The 26,829-nt window shown below is 42.2% G+C and overlaps 1 protein-coding gene across 2 annotated transcripts in view; it reads right to left on the bottom strand.

Annotated features, from left to right (window-relative positions):
• Positions 1-3,690, bottom strand: part of ADAMTS3 (ADAM metallopeptidase with thrombospondin type 1 motif 3) — a 64,818-nt gene extending 61,128 nt beyond the window's left edge. The window contains exons 1-2 of one of the 2 annotated variants that reach the window (XM_051794504.1): positions 2,692-3,690; positions 1,056-1,316 (exon numbers count right to left, since the gene is read on the bottom strand). In XM_051794504.1, coding sequence (XP_051650464.1) covers positions 1,056-1,065 — 10 coding nt within the window. In that variant the 5' untranslated portion in view covers positions 1,066-1,316; positions 2,692-3,690. The remainder of the gene's footprint in view (positions 1-1,055; positions 1,317-2,691) is intronic. The other variant, XM_051794505.1, reaches the window with a different exon arrangement.
• Positions 3,691-26,829: the final 23,139 nt, after the last annotated feature.

Genomic DNA, 26,829 nt, shown 5'->3' with positions numbered 1-26,829 from the left:
CTCTCAAACATAATGAAAATCAGCTCTCCTGATGTGACTCCCTAAACTCAGAAAAGGCAAAAGCTGCACCACAGAAATTAAAAATGAAAAGTAAAAATCAGTAATATCCTGTTAAAAGTCAGTTCCCTCAGTGCCAATGGGAGTGGCTGATTCAGTTCCAGCTTGGATCTCCCTGCTCCAAAGAGTTAGGATGTTACCTGGTTACCTCATGAAATACTTCAAATCTGTCACACCAGTAGTTTTTGTCACAGCAGTTTCTTTGATTCTATCCCAGAAAGCCATTCCATGACACAAGAACAAACCCAGCAGCTGGAGAAGGGCTGCCAGCAGTCCCGACGTAAATGTTTTAACAGTGTTTTAATAACCACTGCCGTTGGATCCCAAGAGATAACGCCGTTCCTGGAAGCTGCCAGCGGCTCCAAGGGCACGTTGACCAGGACCAGGGGAAGTTGCAGACTGCATCCCACCTAACCATAACCCTACACATCAGCTTTGCATGATTATTATATTAGTGTCTATGGAGAAAAGAGGCAAACAGCCAATGCCACTATCTCTCCATTAAATGCATCCTGGCATCACAGGATGCCAGGACAGAGACCCCTGGCACCCTTAGCCCTTCTGAAAATCCCAGCCAGGAGCTGTGTGCACAGATCCTTCCAATCCACACACTTCCTGGGAAGGCATACAGGCGGGCAGGAATTAATACTTTGACTTGAATTTGCTGGGACGCTTCCAAATCACTTCCATTTCCAGAAGGAATTAAAACAGGTGCTTTGTCTCCACAAAGCGGCTTAAGCTAAAATCCTGATACCACTTGCTGCTCTCACATGGGGTCATGGTCATTAAATATTTAAGCCAAAACAACAGTAATTTGAGGCGAGAAAGCAGCAATGTTTAGCAGATAAACCCCTGCCTGTCCAGATTCCCCATCTCCGCTCGCTCTCCACGAGGATCCAGTTGCTTTAAGAGCTCAACACATCCATGAGGCACAACCCCAAATACTGTTTAAAAACCAGAAGCTTAAAAGAAAATGAGAACTGAGCTTCTGACCTTACCTAGGGTCATCTCACCACGTCACAGCCGGGGTTATTTCCAGGGCAGCGTGTGAGAGCTTTCACTGCAGCTGCTTCAATAGGACTTGGTCTGGGGATTAATGGATGACTTCGGCTTCTCTTTCTTACCAGCCTTTACAATTCAGGAGAACTCACAGAGGATTTCTTCTGCAGCAGTTGAGTAAAAAGACAAAAGTGAGCTAACCTCCTGACCTGCACAATAACCTCATGGAGGAATCCATTCAACAGAGCTGCTTGCTGTTCCTGGGAAAAGGAAGAGAAGAGGAAACAATACCTTGGATGCTGCTGAAGAGGGGAAACTACCACAGCGATACTTTTGCTCAACCTCTGGGCAACTTTTAACAAAAGTAGAAGGAGCAAGAACTTCCAAACCCAGGCACCAAAGAGGAGGGAGGGAAAGGGAGACCTCGAGCAGAAGGGACCATGACATGGATGCTCATGTTTGGTTTCAAGTATATAAATACATCTATAAATCCCAGTGGAGTTAAAGGAGGCTGCTCTGCCAGCTCCAATTCCAGCATGTGACAGTCTGTCACCACCTGGGCATTCTCCAGAGCTGTGCTATGGCACAGGGGCTGCAGCTCCAGAAACCCCCAGGACAGCATGGGATGGTCAGATATTCTAATCTGCATGAAAAAAAGGGATTGTAATACTACACAGGGTATTATTTTAGGATTTAATTTACATTCCAGACTGTTTGCAACAAGTTGCAGGATAATACCTGAAAATTCACCTCAGGTTAGTGGTGTAGTTACACAAAGGTAAGGGTGTACATGAAAAGATGTGGGGAAATATATATAAACACAGACTCTTCATTGCTTCCTGCTGCTTTTCTGTTGGTTAGTCAAGCTCATCAGTGTTTATGACATCCAACACAACAGACAAGCATATATCTATACTATGTTGTTACAAGGAGAAATGGTTAAAATCAATTTTAAAAGCTCAGCTTTGTTCCTACTGAAATTCCTCACTGCAGTATTTGTGACCTATGTCCTATTTCCCCTCTCTTTTGGGGGTTTCAAAGTGCACTTTTGCTTCTGTACGATGACTGTATGGAGAAATGCTTAAAAATATAATTCTTTATCGATTTATTTGGTTTGCACACCTTTATCTAGACTGGAATGCTCAGTTTAAGTGGCCCCTGGTTCCAGGAGGTGCCCTACAGTGTTGTCTGCTCCAGCAACACACAACACTTCATTTTGAAAACAATTAAAAATGGCAAAGCATCTGAAGACTAAGAAAACACTCAGGTTTCCTTTTGTCCAATAGAATTTCTAAAAGGATATCACACTATCAAGATCAGCATAATTAAGGGATTTCAATCTCTCCTCTTTCCATCTTTATTTCCCAAATGAAACCATGGTACATTTTGCAAAGTGTAACCAGTAATACCATTTTTCCCCCTCTTGAGCCTCAAGTTGTGTGCCAAGTCACACAACACGTGTCCTTTGTTGGAGCTCTGATACCTCTGTGGATTTACTGGATTCAGCTGAGTTCAGCCAGTGAATTCAAAAGTTGTGCAGGAACATGAACAGCCACAAGCTCAAGGGCCCAAGCATTCTGCTGGTTTTAGTGGACTTAGAGTAGTAATGAAGTATAATTAAAGCATATTCCTTACCTTACAGTTCCAACTTTAATTGGGAATCTTAGCTTCCCCTCAGCCTCCCAGTCTGTGCAGCAGGTTCTGACTTTAGGACAAATTACAGGAGGTCCAAAACACAAGTGTAGCATTCAGCTTCAAATGGGAAGTTCATCCTCTGAGGAAGTTCAAGCCAAATTTAAAATATCAGTAACTGCCACTGCCAACATCCCTCACCTGGCTTTCCTTTGTCAGAGCCTGAGCAAGAGTCCCTTCAGTGAAAGTACTGAGCAATGTCCTCTAGTGAAATAGCCAAACAATTAGAATTTGTAAACTTGGATTCTTATTAGAAAAGAACTGCATCTTAAAGAAAAATGTGGGTTTTAATCTCAAAGGAAGAAAGGGCTTAGACCATCACTATTCAGAGTAAAACAAAATAAAGAAGCTCTCCTTTAATGATTCTCCCAGGGTGCTATGCAGCATCACACATGATCTTTTTCCTAGTCTCTTAATTTGCTATTTGCTGCCTTGCTGCTTTGTGGAAGAGACACTTGATACCACAGTCTTTTCACAGGCTTCATTCTACACTCAACTAGAACTTGAATTCAGCACAGGCAAGTGAGGGAATTCAAACCCTGGGCAAAGTGAGTGCCAGCTCAGTGCTCACTGATTCCATATTCTAGAAACTAGAAACCCTCCTTAATCCAGCCATCTCTGGGACATGGGTGATCCCCTTCACTTCCTACTTACCCAAACCACTGATCAGGATCCATCAGTCAGTGGCTGAGCCCTTCAGTCTTGTTTATCCCCCTTAGGATATGGTGTTTCTAATTGCCCTACAAGACATACTGGCACAGTCTTCCCATTTTCCTTAACAAAAACCAAAAGACTTTCTGAACGTGAGGCTCACATGTTACAACGTGAGTATTTAAACCTTTTCCTCAAAACCTTCTGTGGAAAGCCTAAAAAGCAATCACATAGAATACTAAAATGTGACTAATCTCAGCACTTTTTGGTCAGTCTCAGTAATTTTTGGCTGGCTTTTTAAACCCTTTGGGCTGGCAGCAGCATGTTCTGGTAACACCACTTTTATCTTTTGCAGTACATTAACTTCTTGTTCTTTGCAGGTTTTACTGAATCTAACGCCTTAAAGACAAATAAAATAAAACAGTGCATAATTTTATCTATTTTTCTTTACAACTCTGTAAAGCTCTGTATTCCACATGATTTAAACAGCAAAACCACTCATCAGCTCAGGTCATTTAAAAGGCTTTTAAGTATTGGGCTGAGTTTATAGGAAGGCTTTCCCACACTGAAATCTGGCTCTCACTCCGGAGGTCTGGATGATTTAAAGTTACCTTCCTGGGCCATCTGTGCCAGCAGTGAGCTGTCCCCTCTGATAAGGGGCAGAGTGGAAAGAAATCAACAGTAACTCCTTAAAATCACCCTCAGTGGGAGGGGTGCCTGTCAGAGGTCAGGAATCCCAGCCCTGCTGCTACTGAAGCCCTTCATTTACTGTCCAGTGTTCCATGTGTGAAGTGATTGAGTGGTTGCTCTGTTCTGCCTTTCCAAGGCACTTTCTATATTTAACCCATCACTGTATAAAACACCTCGGTGTGCCTCAAGTATGGGAGGCAAAAACAGTAGGCAAATACATCTGAAGGGCTCAAAGAGAGCCCTGAGGACTGGAAAAAAAAGAGAAACCAGCATTGAAAATAACCTGCAATATTCTGGAGTGACAATCACGTTTGTCCAATAAAATGTTTGTCTGTTTGCCCAAAATAGGTTCCAAAATAGCTGGAGGATAAGAGGTGCCTTTATAGTGAGTCATTGGAAGGAAAACTGAGTCCCTTTGGTGGGCCCAGCCCAAGGACCATCGCAGGCAACGGAGGCTGCGACCCTGCCTGGGCTTTGACTTCCCCCTCCTGATGGCTCCTGAGTGCTGACAGCACAGCAATGCTTTATTCCCATTTTCATTTATCCCGTAATACCATTCCCAGCCCTTCATCCATGTCTTTTTTTCATCCAAGCTTTCACTGATGTGCTCCATCTGTGCTGGCCTGGGCTGGGACTGCCCACCTCGTGTGAGTCAGCAGCACAATACTTGCTCAAGATTCCTTTGCCAAATATCAACATAGTTATTGACATTAATCCCACTCTACCTACACCAAAGCACTCCTGTTTTTTATACAGTGATACAGAAGAAGGAGACATCCCCAGCTGGCACAAACTGGTGTAGTTCCTTAGAAAACACTGGAATGCCACCAGGTGAGTACCTGACCTCACCAAAGGGATTACAGGATTTCAACCTAAAATACAGATTAATAAAGGATATTGTTGCAACAAGAAGAAACAAAAGGAAGAGGCACCAAGTGAAAAGAAGAAGTATGGTAGGAAAGAAAACTTTTTGGACAGTTAAAAAAGACAGAGCCCAAGCTAACAACTCTGGAAACCCTCCTGCTGGTATGAAACTCCTTATCAAAGGACCCTTGGCCTTCTCAGTCTGGCTGATAAACTGAGCAACCTTTCACTTCTTATTTAAAAGCATCTCTTTAAAGTAAACACCTTTCCTGCCAGTGAGGATACGACCCAAGGTACATTATTTTCCATTGGGGAGGTCTTTTCTCCCATTACAGGCATTCCCATACACCATTGTCAACATTGAAGTCTAAATTTAGTGGAAAAAGATCTTTGGTCTCACCCTCTCACTTTGCAGATTTATCTAAGAATCAAGGGAGTGATGAACTGTCAGTACAGGCTACATTTTCAAGTTCTTCATCTTCTTGACTGCTACCATTCATTAGAAGTCAACATACAGGCCACTAAGACATCTTGAAAATGGATTAAGTTGAAGCTACATGATGGAAAAGTGCAAATAATTGTATTTTTTTGCTATTTTACTCTATACAGAAGACTTCTTTTATGACTGTGTGTACATATGTGTTTCCTTAATATGTTTGGGTTTTACTGTCCAATTTTAACAAAATTTGGCAAATGGTGGAGATCTCCAAGACAGTCTCCTTGTCAAGGAGACTGTTCCTGCTAAATCTGCAATGTAAGCAGTAAGGTGAAGGAGTCCAAGTGGCTTTAAAGACAAGCTGCAACATCAGCCTCAAAAGGAGAAAAGTCCTTCAAAACAGATGAAGGAAATACAGGAATTACTTCTTCCATGATATAATTTAAGTATTTATACTTTACTGAAGCAATGCCATCATATGCACAGAAACAGTTCGTAAATGAAAAACAGAAAGATTTGCTTTTGACTGCACAGGTACCTGTTGAAAATTAATTCTGGATTAAATGCCAAAAGTACTCAGTGTGATACAGAGAAACCAGATTACCCCTAAAATACTTGTCAGAACTTTTCCTTAGGGGTCTATGAAGCCCTGTGCTACAGTAAAACACTTAAGCACGTGAAGAACAGGAAACATCTATAATCCCATATAAGTGTTCTTATTTTTTTAGCTTCCTGAGTGCTTTGCCAGGGGATACGTGTACATATCATTTGAATTCAAAGTGTAAAAGCAGGAAATGAGAAAAATTAATGATTTAACTGTTAACCATTTTTAAAGATTTTAAATTTTCCTAGGAATTAGCCTAGGAGCAAAAAAAAAATGGAAAAAATACCCATCAGAGTCTTACTGATTTTAAATCCTGAACTAGGGATTTCCTAATAATATTGAAGCTTCAAAAAATCCAGGCTTGGATATTTTTTTTCAGTTTCGATACTGGTATAAAATCTTTTCTTGGAATTAAATCCTAATTTAGGATTGCAATGTAGCAAGAAGGAACTGAAACAAAATGAAATCTAAACCTGCATGTCCAGAAGTGACACATTTTAATATTCTGCTGCCTAAAGTTCTGAGAAAATATACAGCTCCCTTCCCAGGAAATTGGTTTTCATCACTTCAGAGCAAAGCTGGCTTGCTGTTTCTGCACCTGTACTCAGCACAATATGCTCTGCCTTTTCAAATAGGATACTCAAGGTATAATCCCACTGTTGGGTGCAGTCCAAGCTATGAAATTAGATTTACTACAAGATATTTGATGCCAAGACTGTGACATGAAAAGTCTGAGCTGAAAACACTGTTTTTTGCAAAGTAACTAATGGTTGTGACTGAGGGAGTCTCAGTAGGCCCTGCTTTTTGAAGATTAAACTTTTCCCATTTAAATAAACACAGAAAGATATTGGGCTGGTACTGTCTTAAAAAAAATATCCAGAAAGTTAGAGCTACCTTTATTAGGCAATATTCTTTATTTCTCACCAAGTAAAGATTATTTCAAGTACCTAATTTCAAATGGGGAGGTGATGCAGCTGCTTCTGAACGTTGGGGCTGTACAGGCACTCAGTTAACAGGGCACACACAGCCACAGGTAGGCTGGAACAGTGCCAGTACAGCAGCAGACTGGCTGGAATCAGTTTGGAATTAGATAGGCATAGCTGTCTAGAACTGGAAGAAGCCAACAGAGGACAAAGAAATATCTTGCTGAAGTGTTAAGAATCTTGTACCTCAGGTTACTTATTTCTGTGAACGAGGCAAAACCTTTGCAGTCAGAGGGCTGGCTCCCTTCTCACTGCTGCAGTCCCAAATCAATAACTCCCTCCCTCCCTGCTCCTCACTCTCACCTTCTTCCTACTTTGCTCAGCATCCAGAGTGTTCCAAGGGTGACCTGCTGATGTGCTCCCCACACCACAGAGTGGGAAACCACAAAGTGTCTGGATGGACAAGTGAGACACTGAGACTCTTACCTGCTGCCTGGCTCCTTTCTGTGGGTGACCTTGCTGCTGCTGCTGCTGCCAGCTGCACCACAGAGCCATTTCTTTGGAATTCACCATTCCCAACACGGTGGGAGCCACTGCTTGGCAGCACTTCTGCACCTCTTGACTCACACAATGCTCTTGGCTCATTTCATGTCCTTTCCTTGAGCTACAGAGAAAAGAAACAAACTGTTGAACACAAAAATCAGCTTTAAAAAAATGTCACTCAGTGATGTAATCTGTGAATTCTGTGTTCTAGGAAGAGGAAACATGCTCGCTTCCAGACACATAAAAGCTCCAGCACATATAGCACAAGAGAGAAAATCAACTCATCTTCATCAGAAATCTACTTTAACATCTCAAATATACTTGAAGTGACATTTAACCTCACCTGAGAAAGGTAAGAGGTGATTCTTCATCCTCAAAATCAGCACTGAGGTGAAAGCTGCAAGCCCAGACGGTGCCTCTGCTGTGCAAGGTACTGGATGAAAACACAGGACAAGAGACAACCCTGCAGAATTTAAAGTCAAAAGACACGAAAAGAAAATGGAATTAAAGGTGCACAGGATTTAAGTGTCCTCAAGTGCCAGGCAGTTTGCCAGTTGCTGTTCCTTTTTTTTTTTTTTAAGAGAACACTCACTGGGAGTTCACGCACAGGCTGCTGAATAAAAGCAAATGCCATCCAGGTCACTTTGAGTTCCAGGAACACAGAGGCAGCTCATTTGTCTGCAGCTACAGACAATGGATTGGCAGTGCAGGTCTGGGAAGAACAGGTGTCACCAGTACAAGCAGCACCTGGTGACAGCTCACATTTATGCAGCATCACAGCACCTAAAGAAAAGCGACCCTGAGGAGGTCACTCCAGTTCCCTGAGGGATTTAATACCCGTGGAAAGTCAGAGTGAAGGGACTGCTGGCACATCCTTGTGATGTTAGAGCTCTGACTGCCAGCAGGGATAAGGGGAACAGTGCCATGGGGGCTGTCACTGCACAACTGTGTAGGAAAACAGCCTCTTCCCAACTGAAACGACTGGAGGGAATTTCTTTTAAAACTTCCACCTACTTCTTTGAGGAAGAGGCCTTCAAATGGAACTTTTTTTTTGATGGGGCAGAAAACACCCCTTGATGCTTTTATAATTAGAGCAGGTAACGTAGAGATATTTTACACAAAGCCACTGTTATTTGGGAACATTTACCTCAAACCTCAGGCCAGGCACAGTGGGGAGACTACAATCAAAATGACAATTCCGACTGCTTTGGACCTTCATTTCCATGCTTTCCATCCTCTGAATGGCTCACACAAACTGAAACCACCCGGCATTTCATGCAGCACATTTGACTTAACAATGAGGGGACTGCCTCGGGCACCTTCGGGGTGCTGGGAATGACATGGATTTGCATTTGCAAAGTCCCTTTTTACTCCCTCCCCATACTTTAGCTTCCTTATCATCCCACCCTGCTCTCCCGGCCACCCCATCACAAGGCACAGGATAAAGCATGTACACAGGCTGACCAAAACAGACAGCAAATGCTGCTCCCAAAGCCTCCAGCTCATCCTAACAAATCCAGATGTTGCTGTCGGAGCTGAGCCTCGCTGCACACACCAGCTCTCTGGTACTGCTTTAACTGTGGTTACTGCTTGGAACTGGGAAGAGGATCACTCCCAGGAATGCAGCTTAAACGAAGCCTCTGCATTTTAAGTGGATGTGCTGTTTGGAAAGCAAAGCTTCAGGAAACAAGGCAAGGCACAGCCTGGAGAAGCACTTCTCCGACGGCGGCACGGCTCAGACTGCAGCAGGAAGGAGCAGCACGGCTGAGAACAGCCAAAACAGAGACAATGCGAAACCTCTCCGGGCTGTTTGACATTGTGGGCTGGTCCTGGAGCCAGCGAATAAACCCAGGGGCTGGGAATGCATTATCCAAACCCTGACCCCGGCCAGATATAATTATTTGAACAATGCAAATTGGAAAAAGATTTCATCTCAGATAGTTGTGCCTGAGATGGAGATTCATAGTTCATTACGTATTTATAATGAGAGGACTTTGCTTTCTCAAAGGCACGATAATTATCAGCTTCAAGCAGCTTTTGCATTGCAAAATGCTGCTATTTAACCTACTTGGCAGCTGCTGCATTCAAACAGCCATCTAAAGACATTATTACATTTATCTGCACCTTTGCTCCTCCTTGTACATCGCTTGATTCCATCCCTTCCAGAGACACCATTTTTTAGGACAGCATTTCCCACATGAAATAGAATTGAAGAAACCCCTCCATCAACTCCTTATGGTTTAATAAATAAATAACTTCTGTGTAAAACAGCATTTACAGAAAATGCAACAGACACATTTTGCTGGAAATGTCAGTCCCAGAGGAAAAATCAGTAATATTTTACTATAGCATAGCTACTGGGCAGGAATAATATTGTTTATTAGCAAAAATTATATGGCTAAAGAAATGTAACTAAGGGAGTATCCTACAGAAGACGTCTCCTACGTGATTCCAGATTCAAACACAACTTCTAGCTAATACATAAAAAGTTTAAAGTAGTTGCCAGTATTGTTTTCTTCAGGAAGGAGCGAGTATCCAAATATTCTAGCTGGCATGGGTGGAATTCAAGAGAACCTGCACTGACTTACGCCTTTGGAGGAGGTGGGTGTTCCCTGAAGACTCCAGCAACTCAGAAGTGAAAATGAGTTCTAAGATGAGCCCTTTGCAAATTGCTACCCAGGAGAAAACACAAAGAGGCAGCAAGAAAGAAGGATATTCTGCACAGAATGAGCTAATCAAGAAGTAAAACTAATTTAGAGAATAAGAAATGGGGCTTCCATGTCAAATCTGGAATTGAAAAATTGCTCTATCCAGCAATCCTACATGGAAAGTCGCTTGAACTTGGAAGTGGGTGCCTGGTTTCAAAAGGATTAGTTACCTTTCCAGCTTTTATATCCAGCTCTTTATAGGTCTCGGGATCACAGTAACTCACCAGCTGGATGCCATCAGCATGTGCAGTACGTAAAACAGCATAAACCAGAGAGGCAAAAACCTTCCTCATTTTGCAAGGGAGGAGGTGCCAGAAGACTTACACATATGGCCGGGGCCAGGGTTCCCGCGTCGGGAATCGGTTCCAGGGCACCACTCCAGGCAGTTCCAACCCCAAATGAGCACTGCCAGTAACACATCACCATTTCAAACTGCTTATCAGCCTCAGAAAAGCCGAGTAAGAATGGAGATTAAGTTTACGGTTCATATTGTGACAATACCTTTTAATTCTGAGGGGGAAGCAAAAGCAAAGAGCAGCTGAGAATGGCAGGTTTCAGCAAGAGGAAGAAAGGGACTGGCCTGATTTACAGCTGTGTGACTTATGGCCACATCTGGCAGTGTAAGGCCAGAGAATTTTATGGGGAAGGAAACACCCCTTGATGCTTTTATAATTAGAGCAGACAAAGTAGAGATAGTTTACACAAAGTGACTTCTTCTTTGGGAACATTCGCCCGAAACCTTGGGCCAGGAACAGTGGGGACACTACATTCAAAATGACAAATCTGAGTGCTTTGGACCTTCATTTCCATGTGTTTCACGCTCCTGAGTGGCTCACAGCAGAGACTAGAAATGGGGTTTAATTCCCACTGCTCATCTGTATAAAATTATTACAGGGAGAAAAGTAGGTCCTTTCTGTACACAACAATAATGAGAAGTCTTATCTAAAAACATCTTACACGTGCTCAGCAAAGCCAAAGCAGTTTCTGCTGCTACTTAAGCATTTTGTTTCAATGATACTCTGAATATAGAGCTGGCAGAGACAGTACTTGGCTGCTCTCTGTCCTGGCTACAAGGCACAGGGAAGCCACACAGACATTGGTCCTTAAATTTTGGCAGGTTTTGGGAAAAAATCCAGATCCACTGAAGCAGTTTGAGCTGTTAGACAGAATTCATGCTTCTAATTAGGATAATTCACTCTAATAGGCCTCCGAAGGCTTTCCAATTTTGGCAAACATCTTTTAATGAGGCTCAAGTTGGATCTGTATGTCTTATATATTAAAATATTTTAAATAAATGCTCCATGCAGAAATCTTTCTGATCCTCAGAAAAAATGAGTTAGAACAACAAGCTGAAAAAATGGTGCTAATACAAAGGGCACAGTTTCAGATGAAGAAAAGGAGAAGTGTTGTCCTAAGGAAGATTCCTTTTCCATCCTGGCAAAGCACCATCCGTTTCAGCTGGATGTTCCTACTGGAATGGCAGGGAGCTGTGCTGCAATGATACAACTGTAGATTTTACCTGGATGTATTAAGAATAATTGCTTACCCCGTGACCTATGCAGAAAATCCGTGCAACTGCTCCCACACAGAGGGTTCCATCAGCTCAAGGAAAGCAAGGGAAAGCTGCAAATTTCAGAGCTGAAACTACAGCACTAATAATTCTTCGGGTATGAACACCTGAATCTTCCTACTTCCCCAGGAAGAGAGTATAAGCAGAGAATGGCAGGGGAAACAGCAATAACAAAGCAGAGAGTGAAATATGAAAAAGGCTGAGATACTTCCTTGGAAGGTGAGGACCTAAATGCAAAATGGAGAGTCCATAGAAAAAGAAAATTGAGAGAGAGACAGCTGGTATTTCCCAAAGTTCTCCTACTGAAATGATGTAAAAGTGAATACATTCAAATGTCTGAACAGCCCCTAGGGCTGGGATTTTCTGAACTCTGACTTCATTTCTCTTAAACACAGATATTATCTCAGCAACTTCACACCAGAAGAAAACAGAGGTGGTAGAACCAACTTAGGTGCTCCTGTACCATGATGAAGACTCTGAAGTACAGGATCCTTCTCTCAGGGTATACATAGGGCAATATCAAACTTCTGGAAGGTTGGACGAGGAATGGTAAGGGTAGACTTTCTCACTCTCATTAAACTGGAGAAGGTTTGCTCTTGGAAAGATTAGGTTGTGTTTAGTTGCCATTTATCCAGAGAAAACGAACCACTGAGTGCAAAATTCATACCTGACACACACTGACAGATCCATCTCATGGCCTCAATCCAGCAAACTTCAGTAAGTTCTGGATTTTTTTCAAATCCATTGACCTCCTCCACGTCCACTGAGCTCCGTTTTACCACATAAGCATTGCCAAAGGAGTGTTCCAAAGCAGACAGCCCAATCAATGCACATTGCACTGGAGACTGAGGTGGGGCAGAGCTGCTGAGGCAGCTGTGCTGCTCCTGCCTGTTCCTTTACAGCAGACAGTCATTGATTTCCTCTCCTTTCTGGTGCCAGCAATGTTTGTTTTTCTTAGGTTAGTCATCTCAAAGAAGAGTCACCCTTCCCTGTCCTATCCCCCCCCAATCAAGTCAGAACAAAAGGAATCAGTGACAGTCCCAAAATTTATTCTCCCCTCAAGAAAGGTACAAAGCATAAAATGGATGTTTTCTGCTGGGGAAGGACACAAGACAGTCCCTCTGCACAGAGCCCAGAGTGATGCCAAGAGCTGTCTCCCTTTGCAAGGACTGAGGATGGAAAGGGCTGAAGATTAACATGCTCTTACTGTCCCACATGTGACATAAGTATTCTGCAACATGGAAAGGGACTTCTGTCCCAAGGGAACATATCCCTGTGGCTCTCCTAAAAGCCTCACATATCCCACACATTAACTCCCATCCCATTATTAACACAAAATCACTTTTATTCAACGATTTGTATCCCTGATCAACACAAACTCAGAACTGGCCAAGCTGACTCACAGAACTGATTTTCCTCGTCCTCTGCTCATGTTGGCTGCTGGTGAAATGGAGCAAAGGCAGCACCCACCCTTCATCCAGACACCGCACCGGTCACTGAGACATTCCCTTCAGAGGAGAGTGAACTGTCCCCCACATGGCAGTGGTGCAGACATGGTCAGCAACCAGCCAAACATTCCCTGAGAAACCCCAGCCTCAGCGTTTCCTTTCATTACACCATGCTGAGGTCAGCTCCCCAACATCCCACAGATGTTTAGTCAGCATCTGTTCAAAGCCCCCTGCACTCTCTCAGGTATGTCTTTGTTCTCGTCACCTGTGAGAGGATGAAAGAATCAAAAAGGGAGCACTGATCACTTTATATCTAATCACTTGCATCTCGTTCATTTATCCTTCCCACACTAGGCAGGTAAACTGGAGCTTTATCCTTTCCTTCACTCCTCTCCCTCAGTGTTTGAATCCTGCAGCACAGGAAAACAGAACAGCAGTAGCCTCTTCAGGTTTCACTGTTTTTTTGATTTTCTGACTCATTTTGTCACTCTTACACCCCTTGGCCATGCTTTGGGACTGAATTTTGACTTTGGCTGCAGCAATCACCAGAGCCTGGGTGGGCTGAGCATCAGAGCTCAGCCAGGGATAGAGACAGGCAAATATTATCTCTCTATTAATATGTTAATGACTCCTGATTGCTGTGAGCACTAAATGATTTCCCTCCCAGTCTGAGAGGTGGAGCAGAACCGACACCTCCATTTGCCACACAATAATACTGTCATCAGCCTGAAATTTGGGCTGCTTCTGAGAGGAGTTATTGCTCTGTGAAAACGAAGCACACTGCTGCTGCTATCTATTAATTATCACCAGTTGGTTTCTGGAAAAACACCATGCTATAAATACAGCTCAAAAGGTGGTTTGCTGAGGTTTCCCTTTAGAATCCATCCATTTAATCAAGTCACAGCCAGAAGGATGAAGAAGAGCCTGTGGGGAGCTGATCATCCAAGACAGTGCCAAGATCTTCATCAGTTGCAGCAGTTTAAAATTATAACTTTCCAATTTCAAGGAAGGCTTCAGGACACTCTGAGAGGTAGTGCTCCTTACTGGAATTCCTCTTCCCAAGAGGCTAATGCCTGCCTGGCACTCTTTTTTCATGCCACTGCTGGCTTTTAGCAGGTTTAATCCTGCTCCTGTGGAAACCTGGGCAAAACTGAAGGAATTCTAACTCTAAAGACAGAGATAAACCAAGAAGTAACAATAAACAACTAATGTGCTGAGCATTTAAAAAAAAAAAAAGAGAGAGAGATTACTCACGGACTTATTCTGAGGTAAGAGATAAAGCTTGTTATAGGTTTGTAAGATTGTTCACCACCTGCATCACCTGAGCCAAGGAACACTGTTTATCCTTTATGGACTTAGTTAAAATAATTATACTGATTGATTTTTAAACCCTTTTTCTAATAAATGGACTAATTCCGTTACAATGCATCTCAGCTTTTATTATGATGATGCAAAATGCCCTCTTTTTGCCATTTGGAAAGAATTAAGACTAGGTAATGCATTTAATTACAGTAAAAACAAAACAATATATTAGGAGAAATAGCAAAATAGGCCACATGGATGCATGCAGCAGTTTTCTTGACAACTTAAGGGAATTCTCTTAAAATTGATAACTGATCACACACTGTCTGTCTGTGCTGCCTTTTAACAAAGTTAAGCACATTTTAGCACAAATGCTCTAGTCTGCAGTGACCTGCTGGGATACAAATCAAACCTTGGGCTGCTGGCTACCAGCCAGGTAAATTCAAACTATGTGACAAGGCCTCTTATACTTTTTATTGCTTCTTTTAAATCTCAGGTTTCTTTAAGAGAAAATCCTTTGCACTTCTCCTAAGTACAGTTTGCCTTAGTATAAGAAATGTACTGTGACAATAAGCTGGTCTAAATCAAGACAAATTCATTGATTTAATGGAGTGATGCTAATATATATTATTTGTCTCATGGTTTCTACTATTTGAGATGAAATGGGTCATTGTGCCCTTGTTTTAGGTCTTTCATATCCTCATTTTTACAACAATATAAGAGCCCAATATTTCCCACCCTGGCATTATGTATTTTAACGTGGCATTCCTCCAGCATTTTCCACTTTGCCTGTGACAAGGCCATGACTGAACTAACCCCATGGCAGAGAGTGAAAGCATTACTGCTAAAATACACCCTGACTTCAGTACAGGCTGACATTCCGCATGGATGCTTGGAAGAAATCACTCTTGGCAGCTCCTGTAGTACTTGGTGCTGTTCCCACACCCCCATTCCTGGGCTGATGTAATTAGAGGGCACACAACTGGCTTAAGCTCCTACAAGTGAGTGCAAATGCTTTATTTAAAGACCAGCCTTGGACTCTTAAAAAAAAAATTTAATTACAAAAGCCTTTTACCTTGACTTTCACCTGGACTGACCGTGACAGTCTAGAACTGGAATTAGCATTTCTCACTGCAGCTCATTTGTTCTCTGTGTGTACCTACAGTCAGCTATTTCCCTCATCTATAGGAGGAATGTCAATGAGTCCAATTCCTATGATCCTGTTAGGGTCAGTCAGCTGCCACTTCCTCAGAAGTCTTTCCAAGGAATGAGAGGGCACAGACAAGGCAGGGGTAAAGCAGGAATATGACCCTCCAGGAGAAGATTTCTTTGCAAGAGCCAGGCTGCTCCAAAGATTCTGCAGAAATCTCTACTGAGAGCTGGAATGAGCTTGGAAGATCTCAGGATTTCTAGGGCTGCTACTGGGACAGGAGGAATACAGGATGTCAGGAGTTTTATCCCACAAAACAGGAGCCAGAACTGCCTGACTCATCACAAAATAGGCTTTACCATAGAAATTATAAAACCATGAGTAAGTGAGGAGAACTTTTCTGGGAGTCTGCATTTCTTCCCATGCAGCCAGACAGCTGAGCTAGGACTTCCAGAGAAATATTGAAATTACCTTCACCACACACAGAGAAGACAATACTTATCTGATCCTTACAGTAACATATGCAAGGGGGATTACTGGATCTTTTAACTCCAGGCCCTCAAACTCTGACCCACTTCAAGTGGATTTTTGAGAAGTAGTAGCTTTTTATCTCATCCCAATCACAGCCTTATGCTGATTCCAATCTCTATTTATGCTTATAAACACCATCTCTTGAGGCAGCAGCCTGAAGATCTTTATGTGATAGAGTTGCCTTCCTTTGCAAAGTTTCTGTTTTTCACCAGTTCTGCAGATCCCTTGCTGCTACTTCTAGATCTGGTTTTGATTTTAAAAGAATATGGAAATGTACACGGAGTAAAACTGCATTATTAAGGACTTCATAGCTTTTACAAAATCCCTTTGTTTCTGAATTAGCATTATGGAAACAAACACAAAAGAGTTTATAAAAAACCCCTCAATTTTAATAATTATTGGCTTTTGATATCTCTTCTCCAAAAACCTCTTTGTTTCATTGGCCACCATTAAAATGTCTGCCCTTAAGGTTTCTTCCTTAAGGTTGGACATGGGGTGAGGAGATGCTTCAAAACTCCTCATAAGATTGGAAAGAAATTCCTAAAATTAATTATATTACACTATATATCACCTTCCTTCTGTTCTCACTGTCAAGTAACATATGTTGAAAACTCAGAATGAAGTAAAAGCATTCAAGGCCCATTCAGGTAAAGTGTTTTATAAGATATGAATGAACAAAAACCAAACTGTCTGAGCAAGAACGAGATTTCCCAGGTGCCCAGAATCAGCCTACCACTGATCCCACTGACTCCAACTACAGAAACAAGAGGCTGAGGAGGAATGCTTTGGAAATCCTACCACAACATGCAAATTTTGTATGAGAAACATATAATGGACCTCCATCAAAACCAGGATGAAGGAATGCATTCTGCATTTCAAGGCCTGAAGGAAAGAGCTTTTATAGGCTGAAAAGAAAGGCGCAGAAAGTAAATTTGGCTAGCTAAATTGGAGAGAGGGGTGGATTTTTGTTTGTTTGTAATTGGCATAATTTTTAAATTAAGGAATCTGGAGAATATTAACAGCTATGCCTAAATCTGTGCTGAAAATATGTTTTGTCATTTTAGAGCCAAAAATAGCCTCTTGCCAAAACCTGTAAAATGCTTTTGAAACAAGGAAAAGAACAAAAAAAAAAAAGCACCTTCCAAATGGAATTCTCAAGTCTCATGGGCAGGCAATCATCAGCTCCAATTAGTCCCTGGCAGGGGAGTCTGAGCAAGAGTGATAGACTCAGTGCATCCAAAAATGTTTAGTCTAGACTAAACCACACTGGAATCCTCCACAGACCAGACCTCAGCCCTCTGGATCCCTGACAGCCATCTCTACTGGCCACAAACAACAGCACAGCCTGGATCCTATTCCAGGCTTCCCTCCCACCTCTCCTTATCTAGCCCAGTGCTATTCCCTCTCCTAAACCCACAGGGGCTCAGGTAAAAAGCTGTTGACTGCTGCAAGTATCTGAAGGCTGGTTAATGAACATAGGTAATGCTCCCCTGTGCCCCCAGTCATCTGTACAGTGAGCATGTGAGCCAAACCCAAAATAATAAACCCAGAGAAACATGTTCATCTGCCTGACAGCAGCCAGAAGCCACTGTTGCCAAAGAGAAAAGAGTCTGGAGCTGCTCTTTCTAAAACATTGTCAGCACAATTAATTCTGAAATATGCTCTGAAAACATGGAATGTGGCCCATCTGTACCAGCTCCTCGTGTGTATTTAATGATCAGGGAATAGGAACTCGGTGTTTCATCACCCAGCTCAGCTTCCCCACACAGAGGATGCAGCCACTAGTTAAGAATTCCCTCCTTTCCCAAACTCAATCCTAAATGGCATCTCCAACAGAAAAGGAAGTCACCATCCCATCATCACAACCACCAGCCCATCAGCACAATCAAGTAAGATTGCAGCATTATTTTTCTTTCTTTATTCTATAAACTGGCCACTGGCATTAGCAGAGATAATCTGGTACTTCCCTGGAATCCCCAGAGCTGTACCCCTTCCTCTAGCAAACCAGAAAAGTGACAGACATTCAGATCTATCTGTAGATTGAGCCACAGGAACTGAGGGGGCTGAGACCTGACCTGTCTGCCCAGAGGGGAGCTGCTACATCCAGCTCTCATCCATAATTGTCCAGGACTCAGAATCCTATTTTTCCACTGAATTCCAACAAGAGCTCAGCCTGCTAAATAATGCCAGGCTGGCATTTTACACATCAGCAGGACCATGCACTTAACAAAACGGTCAGAACCTTCTTGTAAAAGGTGTAAGGAAGAATACACAAGGTCAAACAAATTTACAACAACTGTCACTCAAACTTGTGGCAAACAGGCTGGCACCTTTGATAGAGTAGGATTAGATAATGACTGAGGATTTGGGAATAAAAAAAAGGTAGTTAAAATAATGTTCACTGGATGCACGTGATTCATTGCAGTTACACCACACCATGAATTTAATCTGTGATGATTTCCCAAGATTACACATGAAAGAAGTTAGATAATTATATAGATACTATATATAAATTGTATAGAAATATATAAAACCCCATAATATGTAGATAATAAATCAAACAAATAATATACATAAAATATTTATATTTGCTTTTATGCTGTATCTTTCCTATGCTTTGCCTCAAGACAATGTTTGCCCACTTAATGTGACCCTATGAAAAGTTCAATACCTGTATGTGCATTCCAAGCTTTTCAAATCAAGACTTGGATGAGTGATAAAATTTGCTGGGAAAACAAGCCCTGACTCCCATTTCAGCACATCATGGACACATTTATTTCACTTACTGGATGCACTTACCTGCTTCCACTAAAAGATGTCCCCAGGTGGACCAGGAATTAATCGAGGAGCCACCTCTAATCACAGTATCACTGAAGTCACCCATTACCATGCCTTGTGTAGCCAGAACAGATGTTTAACTGGATTCTCCTGGGATTTAAGAGTCCTTTCAGGAAAAAAAAAGCAGTACATCTTGAAGCAATCAGGCAAAGGATTGTAATTCTAATTTAAAGATAACCATTGGTAAATTAAGTCTATCAGTTAAACAAACTTTCCTAAGGAAACAATGCCTAGTTTTCTTGGGCTTTACAGGTTTATCCTCTTGCTTCAGGCCAGAACAGCTTCCATAGGCTGCTGCTCTCTGGTTTTTGAGATAGACTCTGCCTTCTTTTTTGTACTGCTGCTCTGCCCTGGCCTCTGCTCACACCTACCCCCCCCCCCACGACCTGCAGAGAATAGCTTGTACCTTACAGCTCTAGAAATAATGCAAGTTCAGAGGGACCTTTGGAGCCTGCTCCATAAACACTGAATTTGGCCTTATTCAGCATTATTCCTGTATGAACTTAAAAAGAGAGATAAAAGAGGTCTCACTGAATCGAAATTCTCCAAGCTCTCTCCAACAGAAGATGTACACAAAGTTCAAATGAATTAAGGCCAGAGTTCTGAGGATGTACACAAAGTTCAAATGAATTAAGGCCAGAGTTCATGTTCTCCTGAAAAGCCAAACCAAAATGACAGAAAGCCCCTTAGAAGCCCGAAGGAATGTAGGAAACCAGAAAGGCTACTCCTGTTATGCTTCCAAGGCTGTCAAAACCAGGAGTTGTGAGAAATCTTGTTCACCAGCAATTTCCAGCATGATTTCTCACTGAATAAATTTAATCCAGAGGCAGTTCCTAAATTATAGCTTGATAAAATATCTGTAACAAATATAAAAATAGCTTAAAATCTGTCATAAGCTTTAGAATTACATTTTCCATGGAGCAGCTGGAATGTCCGGGGCAACGTGGATACACTTTCTTGTGGAGTGTCTATAAAGTGGATTAAAGATTGGCCATGCATCCTTCAGCCAAGTTTTGGGATTTGCTGGATCTCTGCAGTAATATCAGGAATGGCACGTCATGTTGCCAAAATCCAGAGTACTACAGGAGAAGAGATGGGCCTTAGTAGTTTCTGTTTGAACCCCGATAAATAACAGTTCCCTTTTGATGCAGAGGGAACTTTAGGAATGGAAGAGGAGAAAACAGAGGTTTTCTCTATAATCCTGGCAGAGCTGTGGTCCTGCTCAGGCTCAGACCTACCACATCCCCAGCCTACCTACATTCAGAAGTCACCAGGAACAACTTACTATCATATTCCAATAATACTTCCCAAAGTAGACAAAGAGCCTGACTTACTCCTCTCTTCATCCAGTACAGAAACATTTCTTGCAGTGAGGTTTGGTTAAAGGCCAGTTCTTATAGACTTGAAAAAAAAAACCAAAACCCAACAAAAAAAGAGCCATTATCTGACTCCAACCACAGGAACATCTGAATGCTAAACATGGTGAAAAAAGGGCGTCTTAATAGCAAAAACATCTGCTCTTTATAAAGTGAGATTTTGTGCCAGCAGTGCAGAAAATGAGTGAAACACTATGGCAGTGCTACCAGTTCCATGTGGATTATGGAGGTCCTCAATTCCCCAAGGAAACCCATCCTAGAAGCTCTTTATTTTTGACTTGGAGCAACCTGGTCTAGTGGAAGGTGGCCCCGCCCAGGGCAAGGCCTTGGAACAAGAGGGGCTTTAAGGTCCCTCCTGACCCAAATCACTTTAGGATTCTATGACTTGAAGCAGCCTGGCTTTAAGCAAACCCAGCAGCACTTCCTTCTGAGCACCTACAGCAGGTGAAACCTCACTGCTTTGCTTTCCATGGCCTCTACCAGGTATAAATCCATCAGAGGGAACAGTGGATTGGAAGCTGTAGGAAGGAATGACCATTCCTGACCACATCGTATTTCCTTTCAACAGATTCTGGACAGATTTCCTTTTGAAAATGAACATTCCAACTAAAAGGGATAAACAGCACTGGAAACACACCCTTGGCATCACTAACATCCCTGGGATCAACAGGGGAATGAGTTCAGTGAGATTATTCCAAGTCAAACTTTGGCTAGGGATGCTGAGCAGCTCCAGAAGAACATACAACAGGATCCAATCGGAATTTCTGCCATCAAGGCCTTGGGATTTCCAAGGACAAGGACAAACCTGTCATTGAAGGTACCAAAACATAAAGCCCCTTCCTGTCTGCCATCCAACTGCCACACATATGGAAACCTGGGACACAGTCCTCCAAAATCCAGCACCACTCTCCAGACTGGGAATAAACACCCCCAGATGCAGAAGCCTTTAATAATTTTTAAAAGTATAACTTCATTTCCTCTGTTCTGCTTAATTCTGTTCTGGGTATGTAGTGGAAAAGGTCAGAGAAAATGAGATTTCATTCAGGGAACTGATTCATTCTCACAGAGTTTTTTACAGAATGGGGCAGAAAAAGATGGAAATGGATATTCCCAGAGGACAGTGATGTAATATTCTTGCACACGCTGATGAGTATCTCAAGAATCCAGTCCTTAGGAGGAAATATTTACTTTTTTCTGGCTAAACTGAAGTGGTTACTCTTTTGAGGACTACAAGATGCATCATTCAATATGACATTGCTTTCATGCTGACTTTTTTTCTCCTTTTAAAGCAAAAAATGCAAAATAAATACTTAATATCTGTTGGACTTAATAACCTCATTATGAGCAGGATTCCCTGTGTTCACCAGCACGTTTCTGAATCTGTGTCTGCCACTCCATCCTAACCCTGGCATGCCTTGCCTCAGAGGTAGCCCACTGTGCTCACATACCTTTGCTGCAGTCCTGAAGACCATCTGATCACGTACCGAGGGGGCAAGAATTAAAAAAACCCATGCTTTGTTTCCTAAGAAAAATTTATTTCACACAGGGGAACTTAGGATGTGGATTCCCTGTAGAAGGAGAATTTAATTTACAACAAGCCAGTTCAGGTGAAATCAGGATGCTCTGTATTCCTTTGTGGAAAGAAGTGAGAAAAATGGGTAATCAAATTTAGACTCGGAATTGAACTCTTGAAGTTCTGATATATGTTGTCAAAATTAGCAGAAATATCAGACCCTGTTAATTCCTCCACTCCTTAATTGATGTGGGCATGATAAACTGCTATTTTATTTTGTTCCTGTGACTGTGAACTTCAGAAAGACCCAAGCAAACAAGGTGCTCAGAGAGTGGGGCGAGCTCTGCCAGGTGAGGGTTCCCAGGGATTCTCCAAGCAGCAGTACTGCCCAAAGCTCCCTGATTTGTCTGGATGCAGCTCTTCAAGCATTTCAGGGAATGGCTTCTGATCTCAAAGCAAGAGAAGAGTCAGATTTAAATTGGTTTGATTTGCTGTTACGGCTGCTGGCAGACAATAAAACCCAGCACACCTGCAGAAGCACTCACCTCCCTAAACCTGGGACCTTTCCAACTCATGGTGTTCATTCAGAGGATATGCTGAATGTTCCCATTCAAACCCCAAAAGATGGGCAAGTGTAATTGTAAAATGTTTAAGTTTCTGTATGGAGAGACTACGGGAGATTGGAAAAGTTCACAAATCAAACCAGTTTTTCCTCAGATTTGCCTCCACACTGCTACCCCTTTCCAGGAACTCCAGCGTGTTGTTATAGAAGGAGATGAAGGAAAAACCGGGATGAATTAAAAACCCACACAACTAATAAGAAAACCCAACTTCAGCCAACCACCTGACACAATAAAAGAAGAGCCTTCCTTCTGCTTCTCTTGACAATTCCATAAGGAAGCAGCTGGCACATCACATCCTGTTCTCAGAAGACTTCCATCTCCCAAACTGTGAGATCCAGGACCACTTTTACCTCTTTTAATGGAACAGCAAATCAGAAAAGATTATCACAATGTTGCCTTTCAGCCTCTTCTCCTAAACATGGAAAAAAGTCTGGACATTTTCTGGGAATGTCAGTCACTGCTGAGAAAAAGTCATTTCCTCCCTGATAACCTGCACTCAAAGCCTGAAGTGATTAAAGTGATTACAGGTCTGCCTGGAAAATGGACATGTCTGTACTTTCTGGGAGAATTCTTTCCCTTTTAATTTGGTAGGAGGAGACTCAAATCCCAGAAAAATGAACCAGTTTTGTATTTCTGAATATAGTTCCAGAAATTCTGGTATTTCTGAAAATAATCAAGTTCAATTTGTTTTGTGGTTCTAGAAAAAAAAAAAAGTCTTAATTTATAGCTGTTAAATTCATGTACAAATACAACTAAAACCAACAAAATTCCTCCATCCAAAAGATGGGGGGAAAAAAGGGAAATTCTTAATTGAAAAAAGTCAATTATTTCAAAACAGATGACGTGCTTTTAAACAACTTTGGGGTTTGTGGATTTTTTGTCTCTACAAGCCTCTAAGATGGGAGGTTTGTCTGTAGTGTGACTCCCTGCAAGCCAGATTTAGCTGCAAGAAATCCATGGAGTTTAGTTGCTTATCTTAGATTGTCCAGACTTTAATGGCCTGGAAACACACAGAGCAGTTTTGCAAGATCAGATTTTTCAAAAATTCCAGTATTGGTTTTGTTTCAAGCTGGCTGGAAATCTCTCCAGCACAGATTCTTTTACACTGGTTTAATAGTTTGAGTTTCAGCTGAAATCTGGAATTTTAAAAGCATATTGCAGGCTTTTGAAATTTCTGCTTGAAAATCAGAAAGCACTTGGATTTGGGTGTGATTTGAGCGGTGACAAAAACATATAAAACTCAGCCATTTCTCAGTATATTTCCCTGTCACTTTGCTTCCAAGCTCTGCTTCAGGATTGAAGAATTTATCTTAATGCTGCAATGCCATTTCCCACCATAAATACTGGAAATGTGTCAGACCCCAAGACCTGTCAGCAGAGTGACAAACCTTTAAAGGTAGGTCTGAAAAAACTTGACAGTTCTCAATGTCAAACTTCTTTAAGTATCTTTAACAGTTTTTGTCCCATATACAGGACTCTACGAGGTCAGAAGAAATTATTTGCAAATTATACAGTTATGCACAAACAGAATGCCAGATCATGTTTTTTTTCATGATCCATGAAAAAGAGGTCAAAATTAAAACAGAGTATTTTTGACTTAGACTCCTCAAAAACCCAGCAGCTACCAAAAGTGTCCAGCAACAAAGAATCCAAGTAGTCTCTTTGCTGCAAAAATATGAATTAATAGGCTTTACTGAGCAGGCAAAACTGCATTTCAACATAAGAGCTAAAATTTTTACTGTACCTTCGGAAAAAAAGGGTTTCGATTTCACAAGGTTACAGGCCAGCTCCTTTCATCTCTGACCCACAAGGCACAACTCTACCATGGGGCAGCTTCCAGAAAAAACTGCAGAGGCAAGAAATCAATCCATCAGGATTCCAGGAAAACACATTTGATTCAGTCAACAGCACTGTTTGCAAGCCTCCTTTCCAATGATGAAGCTCTACTCTGAAAATATGCACAGGTTATGTGTGTACGTACCAGGAGAAGCGTTGGAGGAACTTGCCCAATTGTGTTAGGAAATGTGGCTGAGATCATTATTTAATTATAAACCCATCTTTTAACCACCCTTGCAGCACAGAACATCCAGGGTATAATGCACATCCTGTGCATCCCTCCACCTGCTTCTCATCTCTCAGGGACTCTGTGACAATAGAAAGAGTGAGCAGGAGCAAAGGCAGGGCTTGTGTTCAGGCATCCCGGCAATCCCAGCAAAACCCAGGCCCTCGAGACACATTCCTTTGGACAATTTTGGGACCACTGTGATCTGTGTAAAGCATGAGAAGATGGACTGTGCAACAATCACAGGACCTGTCTGAAAAATCTGTTCCTGTGTACAGGAACACCAAAGTGCCAAAAAAGTAAACAATAAGTTGCTAATTAAAGTCAGTAGTTGAGAATATTTGAAGTTAGTATTTCAGAACATCAGGTCATTTCTCCAGACTGTGTTCTACTGTCATCTAAAACTTCCTCTCAGCCGAGTTTTTAAATGTTTTGTTGTAGAGAGAAGTTCAGACTGCTTGGGATCACAGGACAGAAGGGCTCATGCTCATATAAAGGAGCGTTAGTGAGATTTTAAGTCTTCCCTAAGTATTTCCAGAGGCTGGATTTTATTGTGTTTAAAACAATGCTACTCCATTAGCATCTCGTTTGGCAATATAGACTGGAGCTGGGTGTCAAACAAAGGGCTAATGACTGAAAATACTTTGGACCAAGTGGACAGTCAGCCTATCCCCACAGAACCAGTCCCTCTCTAGCACAGTTTTCCACAGGAACACAGGTAGTGTTTATTCAGGGCAGCTAGAGGGGTCTGATCCACACCTTTGGTGGTACCTGGCAGCTGCTGGAAAGCACCCCAATATCACCTCTCGCCACTGCTAATGGCCAGAGAACACAGCAGCAATGTAAACAAGCCATCCTTGAAAAGCTCCCCAAAATGCAGTAAAAAAAAAATAAATCATTCTTTTAATGCACAAAGTGGTGCCAATCCACAAGAGTTCCCCTTTCAGCAGCTGCCAGGATAAATTTCCCCTTTGGGCAGACAGTCCGAAACCTGAGCCCGTAGTCCATGAGAATGTGCAGCTTGACTTGAGCACACAGGGAAAAAAAACCCGAGGAATTCTGCCCAGAGAAATTAATCATTCTCAGCACCTCTGCAGATCCAGTCTGTCCCTTCAGCCCTGACCTACATACTGCACACACGGCGCTTCAAAACAATCTGACATTTAAATCAAAACTGCCCAGCTTCCCGCTCCCTCCCTTCATTCCCACTGGACAATCGGTTGACTGCCTGCCCTTGGAATAACTTATTTAGTAGTGTCTCAGGACATTCATGGTCTCCACTGGATTTTTTGCACCCTGGGATTATCCTGAACTGAGATTAGAGTTGTCACCCAGTGTGGAGTTTGTTACACACCAGCTGGGTTTCAAAGCATATGGGAAAGGTGCTGAGCAATGGACAGGGAACATTTAAGCAGAATCACAGAATCCCAGAATGGTTTGGAGTGGGACTGTAAGGATCATCTGGTTTCACGCCGGTGCCATGGACAGAGAACCTTCCATCAGAATAGGTTGCTCCAAGCTCCAAAGCAATGTTGTCACACCCACCTGCTTTCTTGGAGCTTCCTTGAGAAAAGGGGCTGCTCAGAGAAGAACTTCACTGTGCAGAACCTCTGCAAAATCAAACAAATTTTCCAGTTAAGGTAGAGCAAAGCTGATTCAGGAAACTTTTTGTGATGAATAAGTCAAAGATAGCAGGCACAGACCAAGGTGAATGAAGTGAACAGAAATGTGAGCTTTTATTGCAAAGAATGGCAAGCATCAGAATATGGTTGTTTTAATTTTCTTTTTAGTTGAGACAGTAAAACTTAACACATTTACATTTCCCACTATGCCCACATGCATTATAAAACAAACATCATCCCAGCATTAGTGGGAGAAAGGTCCACTCTTAGCAAATCACTTCTGCCTCCTTTCAAACAGTTAACTGCAAAATCCATAAGGCTGGGGCCCATAAAAATGGGATGGAGCAAACAGTAAAACAACATGGAAGTGTAAGTGTTCAACTAGGAACAACTCCAGCCAATGTGGCTGTGATTTCACGCTTTTCCACTGTAAAAGAGAGGAGCCCGTCCCCATTTCATAACTCCAGGGGGAACGAGTTCCACATTTTCAGGATTGCCTGGAGCCGTAAGTGAATCACCCCTCACCTGAGACACTCAACAGGCAAGGGAAGCTTCTGGACTAACTGATGTACTGAGAGGAAGGAGAGAATCCAAGAAATTGGAGTGTCTGTCCAATGCTCTGATCAC

This window comes from Manacus candei, unplaced genomic scaffold (assembly GCF_025592945.1).
Source record: "Manacus candei isolate 608988 ecotype Guabito, Panama unplaced genomic scaffold, ASM2559294v1 h1tg000039l, whole genome shotgun sequence".
Lineage (NCBI taxonomy): Eukaryota > Metazoa > Chordata > Aves > Passeriformes > Pipridae > Manacus > Manacus candei.
This window is presented reverse-complemented; position numbering and strand designations above follow the sequence as displayed.